At 28.3% G+C, this 22500-nt stretch overlaps 1 protein-coding gene across 1 annotated transcript in view; it reads right to left on the minus strand.

The window, feature by feature from the left end:
• LOC127005418 (glycine receptor subunit alpha-4-like) overlaps window positions 1-22500 on the minus strand; it is a 148081-nt gene that overhangs the window by 76987 nt on the left and 48594 nt on the right. Inside the window, exon 2 of the mRNA XM_050874240.1 lies at window positions 178-283. Within this exon, the coding sequence (XP_050730197.1) occupies window positions 178-269 (92 nt within the window). The 5' untranslated portion in view covers window positions 270-283. The remainder of the gene's footprint in view (window positions 1-177; window positions 284-22500) is intronic.

Raw genomic sequence — 22500 nt, forward strand, 5'->3', positions numbered from 1 at the left:
CGCAAGAGTCAGTCAGCATCTTCAATCTTTCACCTCCCAGAAAAGTAGACAATTATTAGCTTAAAACAGGTAAGGAACGAGACCCACTAATTAGTTTACACAGGTGACACAGAGGACAGGTGAGTTGTGGCTAATTAGAAACAGGTTATATCGTGGGCAGGTGTGTGATGGCCTTACCTGAGATGAAAGAGCAGGAGATGGAGGAGGTGGAGGAGGTGGTGAGGGCTGGAGAGGGTTCGACGCCCCCACCACATCGGAAGAGCTGCCATCTCTCACGACACGCCTGGGAAAGAGAGAAAAAATAAATGAGAACTCACGAAGAGGAAAGAAAATCATTAAAAAAAGATGGGAAAGTGAGAAAATTATCGTGAAATGGTTGGAAAAGTGTAATTATGAAAAGTGTAAGAGATGGAATGATTGAAAATATATAATCGTGAAATGGATGGAAAAGTAAAATTATGAAAACTGAAAATGACGAATAGGAAGGAAAATCACAAAAAATATATGGGAAAGCGAGAAAAAGATCGTGAAATGGTTGGAAAAGTGTAATTATGAAAAGTGTAAAAGATGAAATGACAAAATATATAATCGTGAAATGGTTAGAAAAATAAAAATTATGAAAACTGTAAAAATGACGAAGAGGAAAGAAAATCATAAAAAAATAGATGAAAAAGTAAGAAAATAATCGTGAAATGGTTTGGATGTTACGAAAAGAGTTAAAGATGAAATGAAACAAAATACGAATGAGGAAGAGAGAGAAATAGGAAAACACATGAACCAGACTATAAAGGAAAAAATGAAACAGTGAAAAGGAAAAGAAATAATAAAAGATGGAAGAGTGAAAATAAAAAGAAAACCACTAAAAAGGAAACTACACTGAATACATAAATAGAGAGAAGAAAAAAAACATATGTAGGAAACAATTGTACAAAGAAGATAAAAAAAAATAATTAACAAAGGTATAAATATGAAAGACAAAATAATCATTGAAGGTGAGAAAGTAAAACAATAAAAAAATATATAAAACGAAACGATAATAAATACAAATGAGGAAGACAAAAAAAAATATTACTACAGAAAACTTTGGAATAAGGAAGAGAAGAGGAAGAAAATAATTGACAAGGATACGATAAAAAAAAAAGAATAATAACCGTAATAAACCACAGAGAAACGAAGGAAGATAAATTATTAAAGTAGAAGTAGAAAAAAAAGGAAAGACAGTAATATAGACAAATGAAGAGCAATAAGCGAATGGGAGAGAGAAGAAAAAAACGAGAAAAGAAACATATTAAGAGAAAGAAAAATAAGGAGTAAAACAAATAAAAATATGCAGCTAACAATACGAGAAACAGAATAATATAAATAAAGAAATAGGAAAAAGAGGAGAATTGGAGTATGAAATATGAATTGGAGTGAGAAAAGAAAATTAGGGTAAGAAAAATATGGAAAAAAATAATGACCCAGAGAAAATAGAGAAGAATGGAAGTAGAAGTGAACAAAAAAAGGAATAACCGTAGAAAAAAAATGAAGAAAAATAAGCGAATGGGAGAGAGAGAAAAAAACGAGAATGGAAATATATAAAGAGGAAATTATAGAAAAAAAAACTACCCAACTGAGGAGCAAACAAATGAAAAAAAGAAAAAAAGAAAAAATATATCAATCAGCGAATGAAAAAAAGAAACTCGAGGCAAGAAAAGATAAAAAAGACTAAAAACAATAAACTTTGGATGGGAGCGAAATAAAACAAAGGAAAAAAAAGAGAAAAGAGAAAACATCAAGTGAAAGTAAGAAACAATAAAAACGGAGGAATAAAATGAAAAAAAAAATAATAATAATAATACGAAAAATCATAAAGAAAAGAAATAAGAAAGGAAAATAAAGAAAATGCTATAGAATTGAGGTAAAAGAAAAGAACTGGGGTGGGATAGTCCATGAGCCAGGATCGAGGTCGGTACCAAATTCCCATGCTGTGTTTTGTACAGAGAGATGCCCAAAGTTGATGAAATGGCATGATAGCGATCTGTAACAGGCAACTTTTTGGTAGGCATCACCCTTTAACCCCTTGACCGCGGATTTCCTACAAGAAGACATCACCAAGCTACAGGAATGGAACAAAAAGTGGCTGCTACAATTCAATGAAGAAAATTGTAAAGCCATGCAAATTAGGAGGGGAAATTCAGCATACCGATACCACATGGGAAACACACCACTATCCACCACAGAGGCAGAGAAAGACCTGGGACTCGATGTTACCAGGCTACCAGTGAAGGGATATCCAGTATACCAATACCACATGGGAAACACGCCACTATCCACCACAGAGGCAGAGAAAGACCTGGGACTCGATGTTACCAGGCTACCAGTGAAGGCCAAATCCGTGCCAGTCGCAGCGGACGGGTTAAACATAGCGGAGGGATGAAAGTTTGGGGTCTGATTTTTCCTTGTACTAGACGGGAAATCTATTATAACTTTGTAACCAATCAAGTTATCACAACGCATTTCCTCTTAAAATGTTGCTGCTGAGTTCCTCTACACGTTGGAATATAACAGTTTGCCTTAGTTATGCAAGTGTTTCACAGGAAGGATAAGTGTTAAGAAATTCACGATGTTCTTCATTTCAGAAAACATTTGATTATATATGTTTTATTATTCAAGAGTGACAAATCTCATCCTTAACACTATAAATATAAAGAAAAGATGCAGGCATGGAATTATAATGGTTTATTAATGAATATTCTCTGATTGTGTTCTTTACAGCAAACGGAAAAAAAGTCTTAAAAATCAATAATACCCGTAATTGTTCCAAGTGTATATTTTCTACGTTTATTTTCTGAAATCATGAAAAAACTGGAATAAAGCTTAATTGAACTAGTTTACATGACACTTTATGATATATACATTCCCGCATTGTATTTTCTACAACAAACAAAAAAATCATTATTGTTATTATACCTATAGTCTGTTGACGGAGCCTGTTCATCACGCGCCTAGGCAGCGTTTGTTACGGCTCCTGTGATTGGCTGCACCAATCTCCCTCACTCACATGTCCGCCGTGACGCTAAACAATTGTATTTTCTTCGCCATAGCTCGTCTCGTATTCACGACAGACCACTTTAGTTGGTACCGTTGGACTCAGCTAAACTCAGTTATATTTATCTAAACTCGATAAAATAAAACATAAAGGAAATGTGATGAGTTGAAGTCACAAGACAGCTCCGAAATGTTTATAACACGGTTTACTTATCATCGCTTTTCTCAGCAGTCTTTGAACCAGGATTGAAATAAATAATTTCATCTCATAGAGCAAAGTCTCCTGAACGTTATGGTGCGATCAGATTATAGATAAATCGTGACATGAGCATAACACAGAACGGTTTCTAAGGATGTGTACAGCGACGACGCATGACTGCCCGCTGCCTGGCCGCCGGTCGGCCGCCGCTTGTGGTGAATTAGGCTATTTTTCGTCTCTTTATTTCTTTCGCTGCATTCATCGTCAACAAACGAAAACCCTTATGCATTATCCCAACTACAATAAAAATAATTACTGATGAGTGCCCGAAACACACACACACACACACACACACACACACAGCGATATATATATATATATATATATATATATATATATATATATATATATATATATATATATATATATATATATATATATATATATATATATATATATATATATATATATATATATATATATATATATATATATATATATATATATATATATATATATATATATATATATATATATATATATATATATATATATATATATATATATATATATATATATATATATATATATATATATATATATATATATAGATATATATATATATATATATATATATATATATATATATATATATATATATATATATATATATATATATAGACATATATATGTGTGTGTGTGTGTGTGTGTGTGTGTGTGTGTGTGTGTGTGTGTGTGTGTGTGTTTCGGGCACTCATCAGTATTTTTTATTGTAGTTGGGATAATGCATAAGGGTTTTCGTTTGTTGACGATGAATGCAGCGAAAGAAGTGCTTTTCTTATTCCAATTTACAACTAAGTAATCTGTTCTTCGTTCCTTATATTTTCTAGTCATATCTTTTTATTAACATCTATGCCTGTCTTTTTGGTGCTTTTCTTATTGCAATCTATAACCAACTAATCTATTCTTCGTTCCTTATATTTTCCAGGTATTTCTTTTTATTAACTTGTATGCTCGTCTTTTTTGTGCTTTTCTTATTCCAATCTATAATTAACTAATCTATTCTTCGTTCCTTATATTTTCCAGGTATTTCTTTTTATTAACTTGTATGCTTGTCTTTTTTGTGCTTTTCTTATTCCAATCTATAACTAACTAATCTATTCTGCGTTCCTTATTCTTCGATTTACTTCTTTTCATTAACTTCTATGCTTGTCTTTTTGGTGCTGTTCTTATTCCAATATATTACTAACTAATCTATTTTTCTTTCCTTATTTTCTAGTTATTTCTTTTCATTAACTTGTATGCTTGTATTTTTGGTACTTTTCTAATTCCAGTCTATAGCTAACTAATCTATCCTTTGTTCCTTTTATTTTCTAGTTATTTCTTTTATTAACTTGTATGCTCGTCTGTTTGGTGTTTTTCTTATTCCAATTTATAACTAACTAATCTATTCTTCTTTCCATATTTTTCTATTTACTTCTCTTCGTTAACTTCTATGCTCGTCTTTTCAGTACTTTCCTTATTCCAATCTATAACTAACTAATCTATCCTTCGTTCCTTTTATTTTCTAGTTATTTTTTTTATTAACTTGTATGCTCGTCTTTTTGGTGCTTTTCTTATTCCAATCTATAACTAACTAATCTATTCTTCGTTCCTTATTTTCGAGGTATTTCTTTTATTAACTTCTTTGCCTGTCTTTTTTAGTGCTTCTCTTATTCCAATCTATAACTAACTAATCAATTTTTCTTTCCTTATATTTTTTTAGTTATTTTTTTATTAACTTCTACGCTCGTCTTTTTGGTGCTTCTCTTATTCCAATCTATAATTAACTCATCTATTCTTTCCTTATTTTTCCAGATATTTCTTTTCATTAATTCGTATGCTCGTCTTTTGGGTACTTTTCTTATTCCAATCAATAACTAACTAATCTATTCTTTCCTTATATTTTCTAGTAATTTCTTTTCATTAGCTTCTTTCCTCGTCTTTTTGGGTCCTTTTCTTATTCCACTTTATAACTAACTAATCTATTCCTTGTTCTTTATTTTCAAGTTATTTCTTTTCAATAACTTATATGCCTGTCTTTTTTGGTACTTTTCTTATTCCAATCTATAACTAACTAATCTATTTTTCTCTATATATATTTTCTAGTTATTTCTTTTCATTAACTTTTATGCTTCTTTTTTTATTCTTTTCTTATTCCAGTCTATAACTACTAATGTATCCTTCGTTCCTTATTTTTCTAGTTCTTTATTTTCATTAACTTGTATGCTTGTCTTTTTTAGTGTTTTCTTATTTCAGTTTATAAGTAACTAATCTATTCTTCATTCCATATTTTCGAGGTATTTCTTTTATTAACTTCTATGCCTCTCTTTTTTAGTGCTTTTCTTATTCCAATTTATAACTAAGTTATCTATTCTTCTTTCCTTATTTTTCTAGTTATTTCTTTTTATTAACTTCTACGCTTATCTTTTTTTGGTACTTTTCTTATTTCAATCTATAACTAACTAATCTATTTTTTTTCCTTATATTTTTCTAGTTATTTCTTTTTATAAACTTCTATGTTTGTATTTTTGGTGCTTCTCTTACTCCAATCTTTAACTAACTAATCTATTCTTTCCTTATTTTTCCAGATATTTCTTTTTATTAATTCGTATGCTCGTCTTTTCGGTACTTTTCTTATTCCAATCAATAACTAACTAATCTATTCTTTCCTTATATTTTCTAGTTATTTCTTTTCATTAGCTTCTATGCTCGTCTTTTTGTGTTCTCTTATTCCTATTTATAACTAATCTATTCCTTGTTCCTTAAAATTTCTAGCTATTTATTTTTATTAACTTCTATGTCTGTCTTTTTTGGTGCTTTTCTTTTTCCAATTTATAACTAACTAATCTATTCTTTTTTCCAATTTTTTTCTATATACTTCTTTTCATTAACATCTATGCTCGTTTTTTAGTACTTTCCTTATTCCAATCTATAACTAACTAATCTATTCTTCGTTCCTTATTTTTCTAGTTATTTTATTATTAACCTCTATGCTCGTCTTTTTGGTTCTTTTCTTATTCCAAATTATATCTACTTAATCTATTTTTCTTTCCTTATTTTTCCAGATATTACTTTTTATTAACTTGTATGCTAGTCTTTTTTGGTGCTTTTCTTATTCCAATTTATAACAAACCAATCTATTCTTCTTTCCATATTTTTCTATTTACTTCTTTTCATTAAGTTCTATGCTCGTCTTTTTGGTACTTTTCTTTATTCCAGTCTATAACTAACTAATCTATTCTTCGTTCCTTATTTTCTAGATATTTCTTTTATTAACCTCTGTGCTCGTCTTTTTAGTGCTTTTCTTATTCCAATCAATAACTAACTAATCTATTCTTTCCTTATTTTTCTAGTTATTTCTTTTCATTAACTTCTATGCTTGTCTCCTTGGCTTCTTTTCTTATTCCAATTTATAACTGATTAATCTATTCCTCTTTCCTTATATTTTCTAGCTATTTCTTTTTATTAACTTGTATGCTTGTCTCTTTTGGTGCTTTTCTTATTCTAATTTATAACTAACTAATCTATCCTTCTTTCCATATTTTTTCTATATACTTCTTTTCATTAACTTCTATGCCTGTCTTTTTAGTACCTTCCTTATTCCAATCTATAACTAAGAAATCTATCCGGCGTTCCTTTTATTTTCTAGTTATTTATTTTATTAACCTTTTTTTATCCCAATCTATAACTAACTAATCTATTCTTCGTTCTTTATATTTTTGGTTATTTCTTTTCATTAGCCCCTATGCTTGTCCTTTTGGTTATTTTCTTATTCCAATCTACAACTAACTAATCTATTCTTTCCTTACTTTTTCAGGTATTTCTTTACATTAACTTCTATGCTCGTATTTTTGGTTCTTTTCTTGTTCCAATTTATAACTAAGTAATTTATTCCTCGTTCCTTATATTTTCTAGTCATTTCTTTTTATTAGCTTGTATGCTGTCTTTTTTGTGCTGTTCTTATTGCAATCTATAACTAACTAATCTATTCTGCGTTCCTTATTTTTCCAGGTATTTCTTTTTATAAACTTATATGCCCGTCTTTTTGGTTATTTTCTTATTCCAATTTATAACTAACTAATCTATTTTTCTTTCATTATTTTTCAAGGTATTTCTTTTTATTAACTTGTATCCTTGTCTTTTTGGTACTTTTCTTATTCCAATCTATAATCTAACTAATCTATTTTTCTTTCCTTATATTTTCTAGTTATTTCTTTTCATTAACTTCTATGCTCGTCTTTTTGGTACTTTTCTTATTTCAAGCTATTACTAACTAATCTATTCTTTTTTCATTATATTTTTCTAGCTATTTCTTTTTATTAATTTCTATGCTTGTCTTATTCCAATCTATAACTAACTAATCTATTCTTCGTTCCTTATTTTTCTAGTTATTTCTTTTTATTAACTTCTATGCTCGTCTTTTTGGTGCTGTTCTTATTCCAATATATAACTAAATAACGATATTTTTTCCCCTTCATTTCTTTCATTAACTTCTATGTTCGTCTTTTGGTACTTTTCTAATTCCAATCTATAACTAAGTAATCTATTCCTTGTTCATTATATTTCTAGTTATTTCTTTTATTAACCTCTGTGCTCGTCTTTTTTATGCTTTTCTTATTCCAATTTATAACTAACTAATCTTTTACTCGTTCCTTATATTTTCTAGTTATTTCTTTTCATCAACTTTTATGCCTGTCTTTTTTAGTCTATAACTAACTAATCTATTTTTCTTTCCTTATATTTTCTAGTTATTTCTTTTTATTAACTTGTGTGCTCAACTTTTTGGTACTTTTCTTATTCCGATTTATAACTAAGTAATCTATTCTTTCCTTGTTTTTCCAGTTATTTCTTTTTATTAACCTTTATGCTTGTCTTTTTGGTGCTTTTCTTATTCCAATTCATAACTAACTAAATTATTCTTTCCTTATTTTTCCAGGTATTTCTTTTTATTATTTCTATGCTCGTCTTTTTCGTGCTTTTCTTATTCCAATTTATAACTAACTCATCTATTCTTCCCTTATTTTTCCAGGTATTTCTTTTCATTAACTTCTATTCCTGTCTTTTTGGTATTTTTCTTATTCCAATTTTTAACTAAGTAATCTATTCTTCGTTCCTTATATTTTCTAGTAATTTTTTTTATTAACTTGTATGCCTGTATTTTTTGGTGATGTTCTTATTGCAATCTATAACTAACTAATCTATTCTTCGTTCCTTATATTTTCCAGGTATTTCTTTTTATTAACTTGCATACTGGTTTTTTTGTGCTTTTCTTATTCCAATCTATAACTAACTAATCTATTCTGCGTTCTTTATTTTTCTAGTTTTTTTTTATTAACTTCTATGCCTGTTTTTTTAGTGCATTTCTTATTCCAATTTATAACTAACTAATCAATTTTTCTTTCCTTGTATTTTCTAGTTATTTCTTTTAATTAACTTCTATGCTTTCCTTTTTTGGTGCTTTTTTTATTCCAATTTATAAGTAACTAATCTATTCTTCTTTCCATATTTTTCTATTTACTTCTTTTTATTTACTTCTATGCTCGTCTTTTTAGTGCTTTTCTTATTCCAATTTATAAGTAACTAATCTATTCTTCTTTCCATATTTTTCTATTTACTTCTTTTTATTTACTTCTATGCTCGTCTTTTTAGTGCTTTTCTTATTCCAATTTATAACTAACTAATCTATTCTTCTTTCCATATTTTGTACTTATTTCTTTTCATTAACTTCTATGATTGTCTTTTTTGGTGCTGTTCTTATTCCAATCTATAACTAACTAATTTATTCTTCCTTCCTTATTTTTCTAGTTATTTATTTTCATTAACTTCTATGCTTGTCTTTTTGGTGCTTTTCTTATTCCAATCTATAACTAACTAATCTATTCTTCGTTCCTTATTTTCGAGGTATTTCTTTTATTAACTTTTATGCTTGTCTTTTTTTGGTTCTTTGCTTATTCCAATCTATAAATAATTAACCTATTTTTTGCTCCTTATTTTTTCTATTTACTTCTTTTTATTATTTTTTATATTTGTCATTTTTGGTGCTTTTTTTATTGCAATCTATAACTAACTAATCTATTCTTCGTTCCTTATTTTTTCAAGTATTTCTTTTATTAACTTCTATGCTTGTCTTTTTTGGTTCTATTCTTATTCCAATCTATAACTAACTAATCTATCCTTCGTTCCTTATTTTTCTAGTTATTTCTTTTCATTAGCTTATATGCTTGTCTTTATTAGTGCTTTTTTATTCCAATTTATAAGTAACTAATCTATCCTTCGTTATTTATTTTCGAGGTATTTCTTTTCATTAACTTCTATGCTTGTCTTTTTGGTGCTTTTCTTATTCCAATTTATAACTAACTAATCTATTCATCGTTCCTTATATTTTCTAGTCATCTCTTTTTATTAACTAGTAATAGAAATAGCTAAAAAATGTAAGGAACGAGATATAATATATTATAGTTATAAAAAGAAATAACTAGATAATATAAGGAAAGAATAGATTAGTTAGTTATAGATTGAAAATAAAGAAAAGTACCAAAAAAGACAAGCAAAGAATGTAATTAAAAGAAATACATACAAAAATAAGGAATGAATAGATTAGTTGTTTATACATTGTAATAAGAAAAGCACTAAAAAGACGAGCACAGAGGTTAATAAAAGAAATAACTAGAAAAATAAGGAACGAAGAATAGATTAGTTAGTTATAGACTGGAATAAAGAAAAGTACAAAAAAGACGAGCATAGAAGTTAATGAAAAGAAGTAAATAGAAAAATATGGAAAGAAGAATATATTAGTTAGTTATAAATTGGAATAATAAAAGCACCAAAAAAGATGAGCATACAAGTTAATAAAAAGAAATAGCTAGAAAATTTAAGGAAGGAGGAATAGGAAAAGTAAGGGAAGAATAGATTTTTTAGTTATAGACTGGAATAAGAAAAGCACCAAAAAGACAAGCAAAGAAGTTAATAAAAAGAAATACGAAGAAAAACAAGGAACAAAGAAAAGATTAGTTAGTAATAAATTGGAATAAGAAAAGAACCAAAAAGACAAGCATACAAGTTAATAAAAAGAAATAACTAGAAAAATAAGGAACGAAGAATATATTAGTTAGTTATAAATTGGAATAAGAAAAGTACCAAAAAAGACAGGCATAGAAGTTAATGAAAAGAAATAACTAGAAAAATAAGGAAACAATACATTAGTTAGTTATACATTGGAATAAGAAAAGTACCAAAAAACGAGCAAACAAGTTAATAAAAAGAAACATCTTTAAAAATAAGGGAAGAATAGATTTTTTAGTTATAGACTGGAATAAGAAAAGCACCAAAAAGACAAGCAAAGAAGTTAATAAAAAGAAATAAGAAGAAAAATAAGGAACGAAGAAAAGATTAGTTAGTAATAAATTGGAATATGAAAAGAACCAAAAAGACGAGCATACAAGTTAATAAAAAGAAATAACTAGAAAAATAGGGAACGAAGAATAGTTTAGTTAGTTATAACTAATCTATTCTTCGTTCCTTATTTTCGAGGTATTTCTCTTATTAACTTGTATGCTTGTCTTTTTTGGTGCTTTTCTTATTACAATTTATAATCTAACTAATCTATTCTTCTATCCTTATTTTTCCAGGTATTTATTTTTATTAACTTATATGCTCGTCCTTTTTGCTACTTTTCTTGTTCCAATCTATAACTAACTAATCTATTCTTCGTTCCTTATATTTTCTAGTCATTACTTTTTATCAATTTGTGTGCTTGTCTTTTTGGTGCTGTTCTTATTCCAATCAATATCTAACTAATCAATTTTTTTTCCTTATATTTTTTCTAGTTATTTCTTTTTATTAACTTGTATGCTTGTCTTTTTAGGTGCTTTTCTTATTCAAATTTATAACTAACTAATCTATTATTCTTTCCATATTTTTCTATTTACTTCTTTTCATTAACTTCTATGCTCGTCTTTTTGGTACTTTTCTTTATTCCAATCTATAACTAATTATTCTATTCTTCGTTCATTATTTTCTAGTTAATTCTTTTATTAACCTCTGTGCTCATCTTATTAGTGGTTTTCTTATTCCAATCTATAAATAACTAATCTATCCTTCGTTCCTTATTTTTCTAGTTATTTCTTCTCATTAACTTGTATGCTAGTCTTTTTTAGTGATTTTCTTATTCCAATCTATAACTAACTAATCTATTCTTCGTTCCTTATTTTCGAGGTATTTCTTTTATTAACTTCTATGCCTGTCTTTTTTAATGCTTTTCTTATTCCAATTTATAACTATCTAATCTATTCTTCTTTCCTTATTTTTCCAGGTATTTCTTTTTATTAACTTCTATGCTTGTCATTTTGGTGCTTCTCTTATTCCAATCTGTAACTAACTAATCTATTCGTTCCTTATTTTTAGAGATATTTCTTTTTATTAATTCGAATGCTCGTCTGTTGGGTAATTTTCTTATTCCAATCAATAACTAACTAATCTAGTCTTTTTTTATATTTTCTAGTTATTTATTTTTATTAACTTCTATGCTTGTCTTTTTCTTATTCCAATTTATAACTAACTAATCCATTCTTCGTTTCTTATATTTTCTAGCTATTTATTTTTATTAACTTGAATGCTTGTCATTTTTGGTGCTTTTCTTATTCCAATCTAATCTATTTTTCTTTCCTTATATATTCTAGTTATTTCTTTTCATTAACTTCTATGCCTGTCTTTTTTAGTGCTTTTCTTATTCCAATTTATAACTAACTGATCTATTCCTTCTTTATTTTTACAGGTATTTCTTTTTATTATTTCTATGCTCATCTTTTTGGTACTTTTCTTATTCCAATTTATAACTAACTAATCTATTGTTCGTTCCTTATTTTTCTTTTGATTTCTTTTTATTAATTTCGATGCTTGTCTTTTTGGTGCTTCTCTTATTCCAGTCTATAACTAACTAATCTATTTTTCTTTCCTTATTTTTTCAGGTATTTCTTTTTAATAATTCGTATGCTCGTCTTTTGGGTATTTTTTTCTTATTCCAATCAATAACTAACTAATCTATTCTTTCCCTTTATTTTCTAGTTACTTATTTTCATTAACTTCTATGCACGTCTTTTTGGTGCTTTTCTTATTCCAGTCTATAACTAACTAATCTACTTTTCGTTCCTTATTTTCTTTATAATTCTTTTTATTAATTTATATGCTTGTCTTCTTGGTGATTCTTATCTATAACTAACTAATCAGTTTTTTGCTCCTTATATTTCTATTTATTTCTTTTTATTAACTTGTATGCCTGTCTTTTTTTGGTTCTTTTCTTATTCAAATTTATAACTAACTAATCTATTCCTTCCTTATTTTTCCAGGTATTTCTTTTTATTAACTTGCATGCTTGTCTTTTTTTGGTTCTTTTTCTTATTCAAATTTATAACTAACTAATCTATTCCTTCCTTATTTTTCCAGGTATTTCTTTTTATTAACTTGTATGCCTGTCTTTTTTTGGTTCTTTTTCTTATTCAAATTTATAACTAACTAATCTATTCCTTACTTATTTTTCCAGGTATTTCTTTTTATTATTTCTATGCTCGTCTTTTTGGTGCTTTTCTTATTCCAATTTATAACTAACTAATCTATCCTTCGTTCCTTATTCTTCCAGGTATTTCTTTTTATTAACTTGTATGCTCGTCTTTTTGGTACTTTTCTTATTCCAATCTATAACTAACTAATCTATTCTTCGTTCCTTATTTTTTTAGTTATTTCTTTTCATTAACATCTATGCTTGTCTTTTTGGTACTTTTCTTACTCCAATTTATAACTAACTAATCTATTCTTTGTTCCTTATTTTCAAGGTATTTCTTTTATTAACTTGTATGCTCGTCTTTTTGGTACTTTTCTTATTCCAATCTATAACTAACTAATCTATTTTTTGCTCCTTATATTTCTATTTATTTGTTTTTATTAACTTGTATGCCTGTCTTTTTTGGTGCTTTTCTTATTCCAATTTATAACTAACTAATCTATTCTTCCCTTATTTTTCCAGGTATTTCTTTTCATTAACTTCTATGCCTGTCTTTTTGGTGCTATTCTTATTCCAATCTAAATTGGAATAAGAAAAGCACTGAAAAAGACAAGCATACAAGTTAATAAAAATAAATGACTAGAAAATATAGGGAACGAAGAAGAGATTACTTAGTTATAAATTGGAATAAGAAAAGCACTAAAAAAGACAAGCATACAAGTTAATAAAAATAAATGACTAGAAAATATAGGGAACGAAGAAGAGATTAAATTGGAATAAGAAAAGTACCCAAAAAGACAAGCATAGAAGTTAATAGAAAGAAATAACTAGAAAAATATAAGGAAAGAAAAATAGATTAGTTAGTTATAGATTGGAATAAGAAAAGTACCAAAAAAGACGAGCACAGAAGTTAATAAAAAGAAATAACTAGAAAAATAAGGAAAGAAGAATAGATTAGTTACTTATTAATTGAAATAAGCAGAGCACTAAAAAAGACAAGCATACAAGTTAATGAAAAGAAATAACTAGAAAAATATGGGACGAAGGATACATTAGTTAGTTATAAATTGAAATAAGAAAAGCACTAAAGAAGACAAGCATACAAGTTAATAAAAAGAAATAACTAGAAAAATAAGGAACGAAGAATAGATTAGTTAGTTATAGATTGGAATAAGAAAAGAACCAAAAAAGACAAGCATACAGGTCAATAAAAAAGAAATTAGAAGAAAAATAAGGAACGCAGAATATATTAGTTAGTTATAGATTGGAATAAGAAAAGCACAAAAAAGACAGCATACAAGTTAATAAAAAGAAATACCTGGAAAATATAAGGAACGAAGAATAGATTAGTTAGTTATAGTCTGGGATAAGAGAAGCACCAAAAAGACAAGCATACAAGTTAATAAAAGAAATAACTAGAAAATATAAGGAACGAGGGATAGATTACTTAGTTATAGATTGGAAAAAGAAAAGTACCAAAAAAGACGAGCATATAAATTAATAAAAAGAAATACCTGAGAAAATAAGGAAAGAAGAACAGATTAGTTAGTTATAAGTTGGAATAAGAAAAGCACTAAAAAAGACAGGCATAGAAGTTAATAAAAAGAAATAAGAAGAAAAATAAGGAACGCAAAATAGATTAGTTAGTTATAGATAGGAATAAGAAAAGAACCAAAAAGACACGCATAGAAGTTAATTAAAAGAAATAACTAGAAAATATAAGGAAAGAAAAATAGATTAATTAGTTATAAATTTGAATAAGAAAAGTACCTAAAAGACGAGCATAGAAGTTAATGAAAAGAAATAAGAAGAAAAACAAGGAACGAAGAATAGAGTAGTTAGTTATAAATTAGAATAAGAAAAGAACCAAAAAAGACGAGCACAGAGGTTAATAAAAGAAATATATAGAAAAATAAGGAAAGAATAGAATAGTTAGTTATAGATTGGAATAAAAAAGAACCAAAAAAGACAAGCATACAAGATAATAAAAAGAAGTAAATAGAAAAAATAAGGAGCAAAAAATAGATTAGTTAGTTATAGATTAGAATAAGAAAATCACCAAAAAGATGAGCATACAAGTTAGCAAGAGAAATAACTAGAAAATAAAAGGAACGAAGGATAGATTAGTTAGTTATAGATTGGAATAAAAAAAGCACTAGAAAAGGCAAGTAGACAAGTTAATGAAAATAAATAACTAAAAAAATATAAAGAACGAAGAATAGATTAGTTAGTTATAGACTGGAATAAGAAAGGCACCAAAAAGAAGAGCATAGAAGTTAATGAAAAGAAATGTCTAGAAAATATAAGGAACAAAGAATAGATTAGTTATATATAAATGGGAATAAGAAAAGTACCAAAAAAGACAGGCATAGAAGTTAATAAAAATATATAACTAGAAACATAAAGAACGAAGAATTGATTGGTTACTTATAAATTGGAATAAGAAAAGCACTAGAAAGACAAGCATACAGGTTATAAAAAAAAGTCAATAGAAAAATAATGAAAGAATAGATTAGTTAGTTATAAATTGCAATAAGAAAAGAACCAAAAAAGACAAGCATACATGTTAATAAAAAGAAATACCTGGAAAAATAAGGAAAGAATAGATTAGTTAGTTATAGATTGGCATATGAAAAATACCAAAAAGACGAGTACACAAGTTAATAAAAAGAAATAACTAGAAAAATAAGGAACGAAAAACAGATTAGTTATTTATAGATTGGAATAAGAACAGCACCAAAAAGACAGACATAGAAGTTAATAAAAAAAATAAGAAGAAATAAAAGGAGCGCAGAATAGATTAGTTAGTTATAGATTGGAATAAGAAAAGCACCAAAAAGACAGGCATACAAGTTAATAAAAAGAAATGATTAGAAAATATAAGGAACGAAAAATAGATTAGTTATAAAAAAAGTCAATAGAAAAATAATGAAAGAATAGATTAGTTAGTTATAAATTGCAATAAGAAAAGAACCAAAAAAGACAAGCATACATGTTAATAAAAAGAAATACCTGGAAAAATAAGGAAAGAATAGATTAGTTAGTTATAGATTGGAATAAGAAAAGTACCAAAAAAGACAAGCATAGAAGTTAATAAAAGAAATATCTCGAAAATAAGGAACGAAGAATAGATTAGTTACTTATAAATTGGAATAAGAAAAGCACTAAAAAAGACAAGCATACAAGTTAATGAAAAGAAATAACTAGAAAAATAAGGAACGAAGGATAGATTAGTTAGTTATAGATTGGAATAAGAAAAGAACCAAAAAAGACAAGCATAGAAGTTAATGAAAAGAAATAACTAGAAAATATAAGGAAAGAAAAATAGATTGGAATAAGAAAAGTATCAAAAAGACAGGCATAAAAGTTAATGAAAAGAAATAACTAGAAAATATAAGGAAAGAAAAATAGATTAGTTACGTATAGATTGGAATAAGAAAAACACCAAAAATGACAAGCAATCAAGTTAATAAAAAAAAAAATAGCTAGAAAATATAAGGAACGAAGAATAGATTAGTTAGTTATAAATTGGAATCAGAAAAGAGCCCAAAAATCGAGCATAGAAGTTAATGAAAAGAAATAACTAGAAAATATAAGGAAAGAATAGATTAGTTAGTTATCGACTGGAATAAGAAAAGTACCCAAAAGACGAGCATACGAATTAATAAGGAGAAATATCTGGAAAAATAAGGAAAGAATAGATTATTTATTTATAGATTGGAATAAGAAAAAGCAACAAAATAGACAAGCATACAAGTTAATGAAAAGAAATAACTAGAAAATATAGGGAAAGAAAAAGATTAGTTACTTATAAATTGGAATAAGAAAAACACCAAAAAGGCAAGCATACAAATTAATAAAAAGAAATGACTAGAAAATATAAGGAACGAAGAATAGATTAGTTAGTTATAAATTGGAATAACATAAGTACCAAAAAGACAAGCATAGAGATTAATGAAAATAAATATCTCGAAAAATAAGGAAAGAATAGATTAGTTAGTTATAGACTGTAATAAGAAAAAAAATAATTGACGAGCGAAAATAAATATGAAAAAAACGAAAATAAAATGACAAACAGTAAACTTGGGAGACTAAAACAAAACAGAGGAAAAGAAGGAAAATAAAATGACACAGAATAATTGAGGTAAAAGAAAATAACTGAGGCGAGAGAGAAAAAAAATAGTTGACGTACGAAAATAAATATGAAAAAAACAAAAATAAAATGACAAACAGTAAACTTGGAAGAGAATAAAATAAAACAAAGGAAAAGAAGGAAAATAAAATGACACAGAATAATTGAGGTAAAAGAAAACGAATTGAAGTTGAGAGAAATAAATTAATTGAAATTAATAAATAAAATAATAAACATGGAAGACTTGAAGATAATAAAACTAAGGAGGAGGTAAACGATAATTGGGAGGGAGCTTAGAGAAAATTAGGTTGTGAATAAATTGCTCTTCAGGTCCTCCTTCTCTCTCTCTCTCTCTCTCTCTCTCTCTCTCTCTCTCTCTCTCTCTCTCTCTCTTCACCTCGGAGGACGAAGCGATTATGAAGCGATAGAAAGATGAAGAAAAATATGAAGAGGAGATTTGACATTAGTATAAAATAAAAAGATGAAAATAGATAGAGGAAGGGATGAAAAAAAATAGAATATAGGAAGGTAAAGACAAAGAGGGAGAAATTGTTTGAGACTAGTATAAAGACAAGAAAAAAGATGAAAATGGAAAGAGAAAGGAATGGAAAAAAGAATAGATAGGAAGATGATGAGAAATAGGAAGAAGTTATTTGCGATTAGTATAAAAATGGCAAGAAATAAAGATGGAAGATTTGACATCAGTATAAAAAGGACGGGAAAGAGATGAAAACAGATAGAGAAAGGGATAAAGAAATTGGTGTATAGGAAGATGATGAAAAATAGAAAGAAGTTATTTGCGATTAATATAGAAAATGGCAAAAAAAAAGATAGAAGATTTGACATTAGAATAAAAAGGACGGGATAAAAAGATGAAAATATATAGAGAAAGATATGGAAAAATTTGGATATACGAAGATGATGAGAAATAGGAAGAAGTTATTTGCGATTAATATAGAAAATGGCAAAAAAAAAGATAGAAAATTTGACATTAGAATATAAAGGACGGGATAAAAAGATGAAAATATATAGAAAAAGATATGAAAAAATTTGAATATACGAAGATGATGAGAAATAGGAAGAAGTTATTTGCGATTAATATAGAAAATGGCAAAAAAAAAGATGGAAGATTTGACATTAGAATAAAAAGGACGGGATAAAAAGATGAAAATATATAGAGAAAGGGATGAAAAAAAAATAGAATACAGGAAGATGATGAGGAATAGGAAGAAGTTATTTGCGATTAGTATAAAAAATTAAAATGGAAAGAGAAAGGAATGAAAAAAAAGAATATAAAGAAAGAAAATAAGAAATGGGAAGAAAAAAGATGAAAGTGGAAAGAGAAAGGTATGAAAAAAATATATATAGAAAGAAGATAAAAAATAGAAAGAAGTTATTTGCGATTAATATAGAAAATGGCAAGAAAAAAATAATGAAAATAACATAATAACAATAAGATGAAAAATTATGAGAATATACAAGAAAATACATATAACAAAAAAACAGATGAAACAAATAACACAAAAAAAACACGAAATTAACATGAAATACAAAAAAGGAGAACCAAAAAAAATGAAAATAAAAACACCACGGAAAAGAGATGAAAATAGATGAATAAAGGGATGAAAAAAATTAAAATACAGGAAGATGAAGACAAATAGAAAGAAATTATTTGAGATTATTATAAAGACAAGAAAAAAAGATGCAAATAAATAAAGAAAGAGAAAAAAAACATGAGAACATACAAAAAAAATACAAATAACAAAAAAAACAGATGAAACAAATAACACACAAAAAAAACACGAAATTAACATGAAATACAAAAAAGAAGAACCAAAAATAAATGAATAGAATAAAAACACCACACGGCTCCACAAACACTCCCTCATCTGTGTGTGTGTATTGCAAATGACGTAATAATGATATGAGTCGAGTTCTATTTCCCGAGGGAGAGAAAAAGGAAAGACTGGAAACTATTATCATTCGGGAAGACAAAACGAGGGAAGGAAAAAAAGGTTATAAATACGACTGAGAGAGAGAGAGAGAGAGAGAGAGAGAGAGAGAGAGAGAGAGAGAGAGAGAGAGAGAGAGAGAGAGAGAGAGAGAGAGAGAGAGAGAGAGAGAGAGAGAGAGAGAAGGAAAGGAGAATGAGATAGAGAATGGAAAAGAAGGAAAGGGGAAAGGAGAGGAGAGGTAAAAAAAGGATGTGTGAGAGAGAGAGAGAGAGAGAGAGAGAGAGAGAGAGAGAGAGAGAGAGAGAGAGAGAGAGAGAGAGATAGAGAGAGAGAGAGAGAGAGAGAGAGAGAGAGAGAGAGAGAGAGAGAGAGAGAGAGAGAGAGAGAGAGAGAGAGAGAGAGAGAGAGAGAGAGAGAGAGAGAGAGAGAGAGAGAGAGAGAGAGAGAAATACAGATAGACAGAGAAATTAAAGATATTGAATAAGTGGAAAAAGAAAGATGGAAAGATCGAGATAAAGAGAGAGAGGAAAATAAAAAAGAAAAGCAGAGAAAGAAAAAAATGAATGAAGAAATGAAAGAAAATATGAAAGAAAAAGAAAACGAGAGAGAGAGAGAGAGAGAGAGAGAGAGAGAGAGAGAGAGAGAGAGAGAGAGAGAGAGAGAGAGAGAGAGAGAGAGAGAGAGTAATAAAAGTTGCGGTTGATGACAAGAAATAATATTAATGTGCCTCGGTCGTACACTGACGTTGTTGTTTTTGTCTTTGCTTTTTTATTTTTATTTTTACTCCTGTCACGAAAAATAAATAAAAAAAGAAGATAATTAATGTAGTGGAGTGGAAGGCAAAGCTTGAATAAGTAACTGGAGATAGAGAAAGAGGAATGAGTGAGATAGAGAAAGTGCATGAGATAGAGAAAGTGGATGAGATAGAGAAAGTGGATGAGATAGAGAAAGAGGAATGAATGAGATAGAGAAAGTGCATGAGATAGAGAAAGAGGAATGAGTGAGATAGAGAAAGTGCATGAGATAGAGAAAGAGGATGAGATAGAGAAAGTGGATGAGATAGAGAAAGAGGAATGAATGAGATAGAGAAAGTGGATGAGATAGAGAAAGAAAGAGAATGAGATAGAGAAAGTGGATGAGATAGAGAAAGAGGAATGAATGAGATAGAGAAAGTGGATGAGATAGAGAAAGAGGAATGAATGAGATAGAGAAAGAGGATGAGATAGAGAAAGAGGAATGAATGAGACAGAGAAAGTGGATGAGGTAGAGAAAGAGGAATGAATGAGATAAAGTGGATGAGATAGAGAAAGAGGAATGAATGAGATAGAGAAAGTGGATGAGATAGAGAAAGAGGAATGAATGAGATAGAGAAAGTGGATGAGATAGAGAAAGAAAGAGAATGAGATACAGAAAGAGGATGAGATAGAGAAAGAGGATGACAAAGAGAATGAGATAGAGAGAGAGAGCAAAGAATGAGAGAAAACAACGGAAAGAGAAAAGAAGATGGAGAGAAATGAAAGTATAGGGAAAAGAAGATATAAAAAAGGAAGAAGAAAAGAAGGTAGGAGAGAAGAGAAAGAGAGAAAAGTGGAGAAATGAAAACAGAGAAGGGAAAAAAAAGTGAGAATATACATTAAAAGTGGAGAAAAAAAATAGAAAAAAATATGAAGAGCAGAAAATAGAAAACAAAAAGAATGAAGAGAAAAGAATAAGAGAAAACTGGAAAAATTAAGACACTGGAGAAAGAAAACAGGAGGAAAGAATAAAAGAAAATAACAAAGAGAAAAGAAGATGGAGAGAAATGAAAGATATAGGGAAAAGAAGAAAAGAGACCAAAAAGGAAGAAGGAAAGAACGTAGAAGAAAAGAAAACAAGAGAAAAGTAAAGAAATTAAAACAGAGAAGAAAAAATAGGGAGAAGTAAATTAGAAGTGGAGAAAAAATAGAGAAAAATATGAGGAGTAGAAAATAGAAAACAAAAATAAAGAAAAAAAAGGAAGAGTGTGGAGAAATGAAAACACTGGAGAAAGAAAACAGAAAAAGATACATTAAAAAAGCGGAGAAAATTAATAGAAAAAATATATGAGAAGAAACTAGAAAACAGAAAAAGGAATGAAGAGAAAAGAAAGAGTGTGGAGAAATTAAAACACTGAAAAATTTAAACAGTGAAAAGATAAATTAAAAAAGCGGAGAAAATTAATAGAAAGAAAATATGAAGAGTAGAAAATGGAAGAGAAAACAAACAATAGTGAAGAGAAAAAGAAAGAGTGAGGAAAAAAGAAGAAAAAGAAGAGCAAAGAAAAGTGTAAAGAAAATACTGAAGAGAGAAAAAGAAAGATACATAGAAAGATACACAGAAAGATACATTGGAGAGGAAAAGAGAAGGAAACACCGGAAAAAAAAATTGTGAAGAGAAAACAAAACAGAGAAAAAAAGGGAGAAGAAAAGAAAACAAAGGAGAGGAAAAGAGAAGACAACACAGGAAAAGAGAAGAAAATTGTGAAGAGAAAAACAAAACAGAAAAAAAGGGAAAAGAAAAGAAAACAGAGATGGAAAAGAGAAGACAACACTGGAAAAGGAAAAAAATTAAATAAATTTGTGGAGAAAAACAAGAGGAAAAAAAGAAGAAAAAAGGGAAAAGAAAACAATACACAGGAGAAGAAAAGAGAAGACAACACCGGAAAAAAAGGGAAAAAAAAGAAAAGAATATTGTGGAGAGAAAAACAAAAATGAAGAAAAAAAGAAGAAAAGAGGGAGGAGAAAACAATACAGAGGAGAGGAAAAGAGAAGACAACACTGGAAAAATAAGAACAGAAGAAAATTGTGAAGAGAAAAACAAAAACAGGAAAAAAAAGGAAGAAAAGAAAACACTGGAGAGGAAAATAGAAGACAACACCCGAAAGAAAAGAGAAGAAAACCGTGAAGAGAAAAACAAAAGAGAAAAAAAAGAAGAAAAAAAGGAAGAAGAAAAGAAAACACTGGAGAGGAAAATAGAAGACAACACCCGAAAAAAAAAGATAAGAAAATCGTGAAGAGAAAACAAAACAGAGAAAAAAAAGAAGAAAAAAGGAAGAAGAAAAGAAAACACTGGAGGGGAAAATAGAAGACAACACCCGAAAAAAAAAAGATAAGAAAATCGTGAAGAGAAAACAAAACAGAAGAAAAAAAAGAAGAAAAAAAGGAAGAAGAAAAGAAAACAGTGGAGAGAAAAAGAGAAGACAACACTGGAAAAGAAAAGAAAAAAGAAAATTGTGAAGAAAAACAAAAAATGAAGAAAAAAAGGAAAAAGTTAATGATTGCAATGTTGTGTAAGGCGGACTAATTAGCGTTCGTGGAAAGAGGAAGAAAAATAAATAAAACACTCAATAAAAACGTAATAAAATAAATGGTAAGCATTGTAGCTAATGAGGGTGTTTGATTCTCTCTCTCTCTCTCTCTCTCTCTCTCTCTCTCTCTCTCTCTCTCTCTCTCTCTCTCTCTCTCTCTCACACACACACACACACACTCACTCAACCTTTCTTTCACACATAATCACTTCCCCTCCTCCTCCTCCTCCTCCTCCTCCTCCTCCTCCTCCACACCACGCCACAAATTGCATCAAGGCATCGGGTGTTTGGCAAGACAAAACAAGGAAGATCAAGGAAAAA

This window comes from Eriocheir sinensis, chromosome 30 (genome assembly GCF_024679095.1).
Source record: "Eriocheir sinensis breed Jianghai 21 chromosome 30, ASM2467909v1, whole genome shotgun sequence".
In the NCBI taxonomy this organism is placed as follows: domain Eukaryota; kingdom Metazoa; phylum Arthropoda; class Malacostraca; order Decapoda; family Varunidae; genus Eriocheir; species Eriocheir sinensis.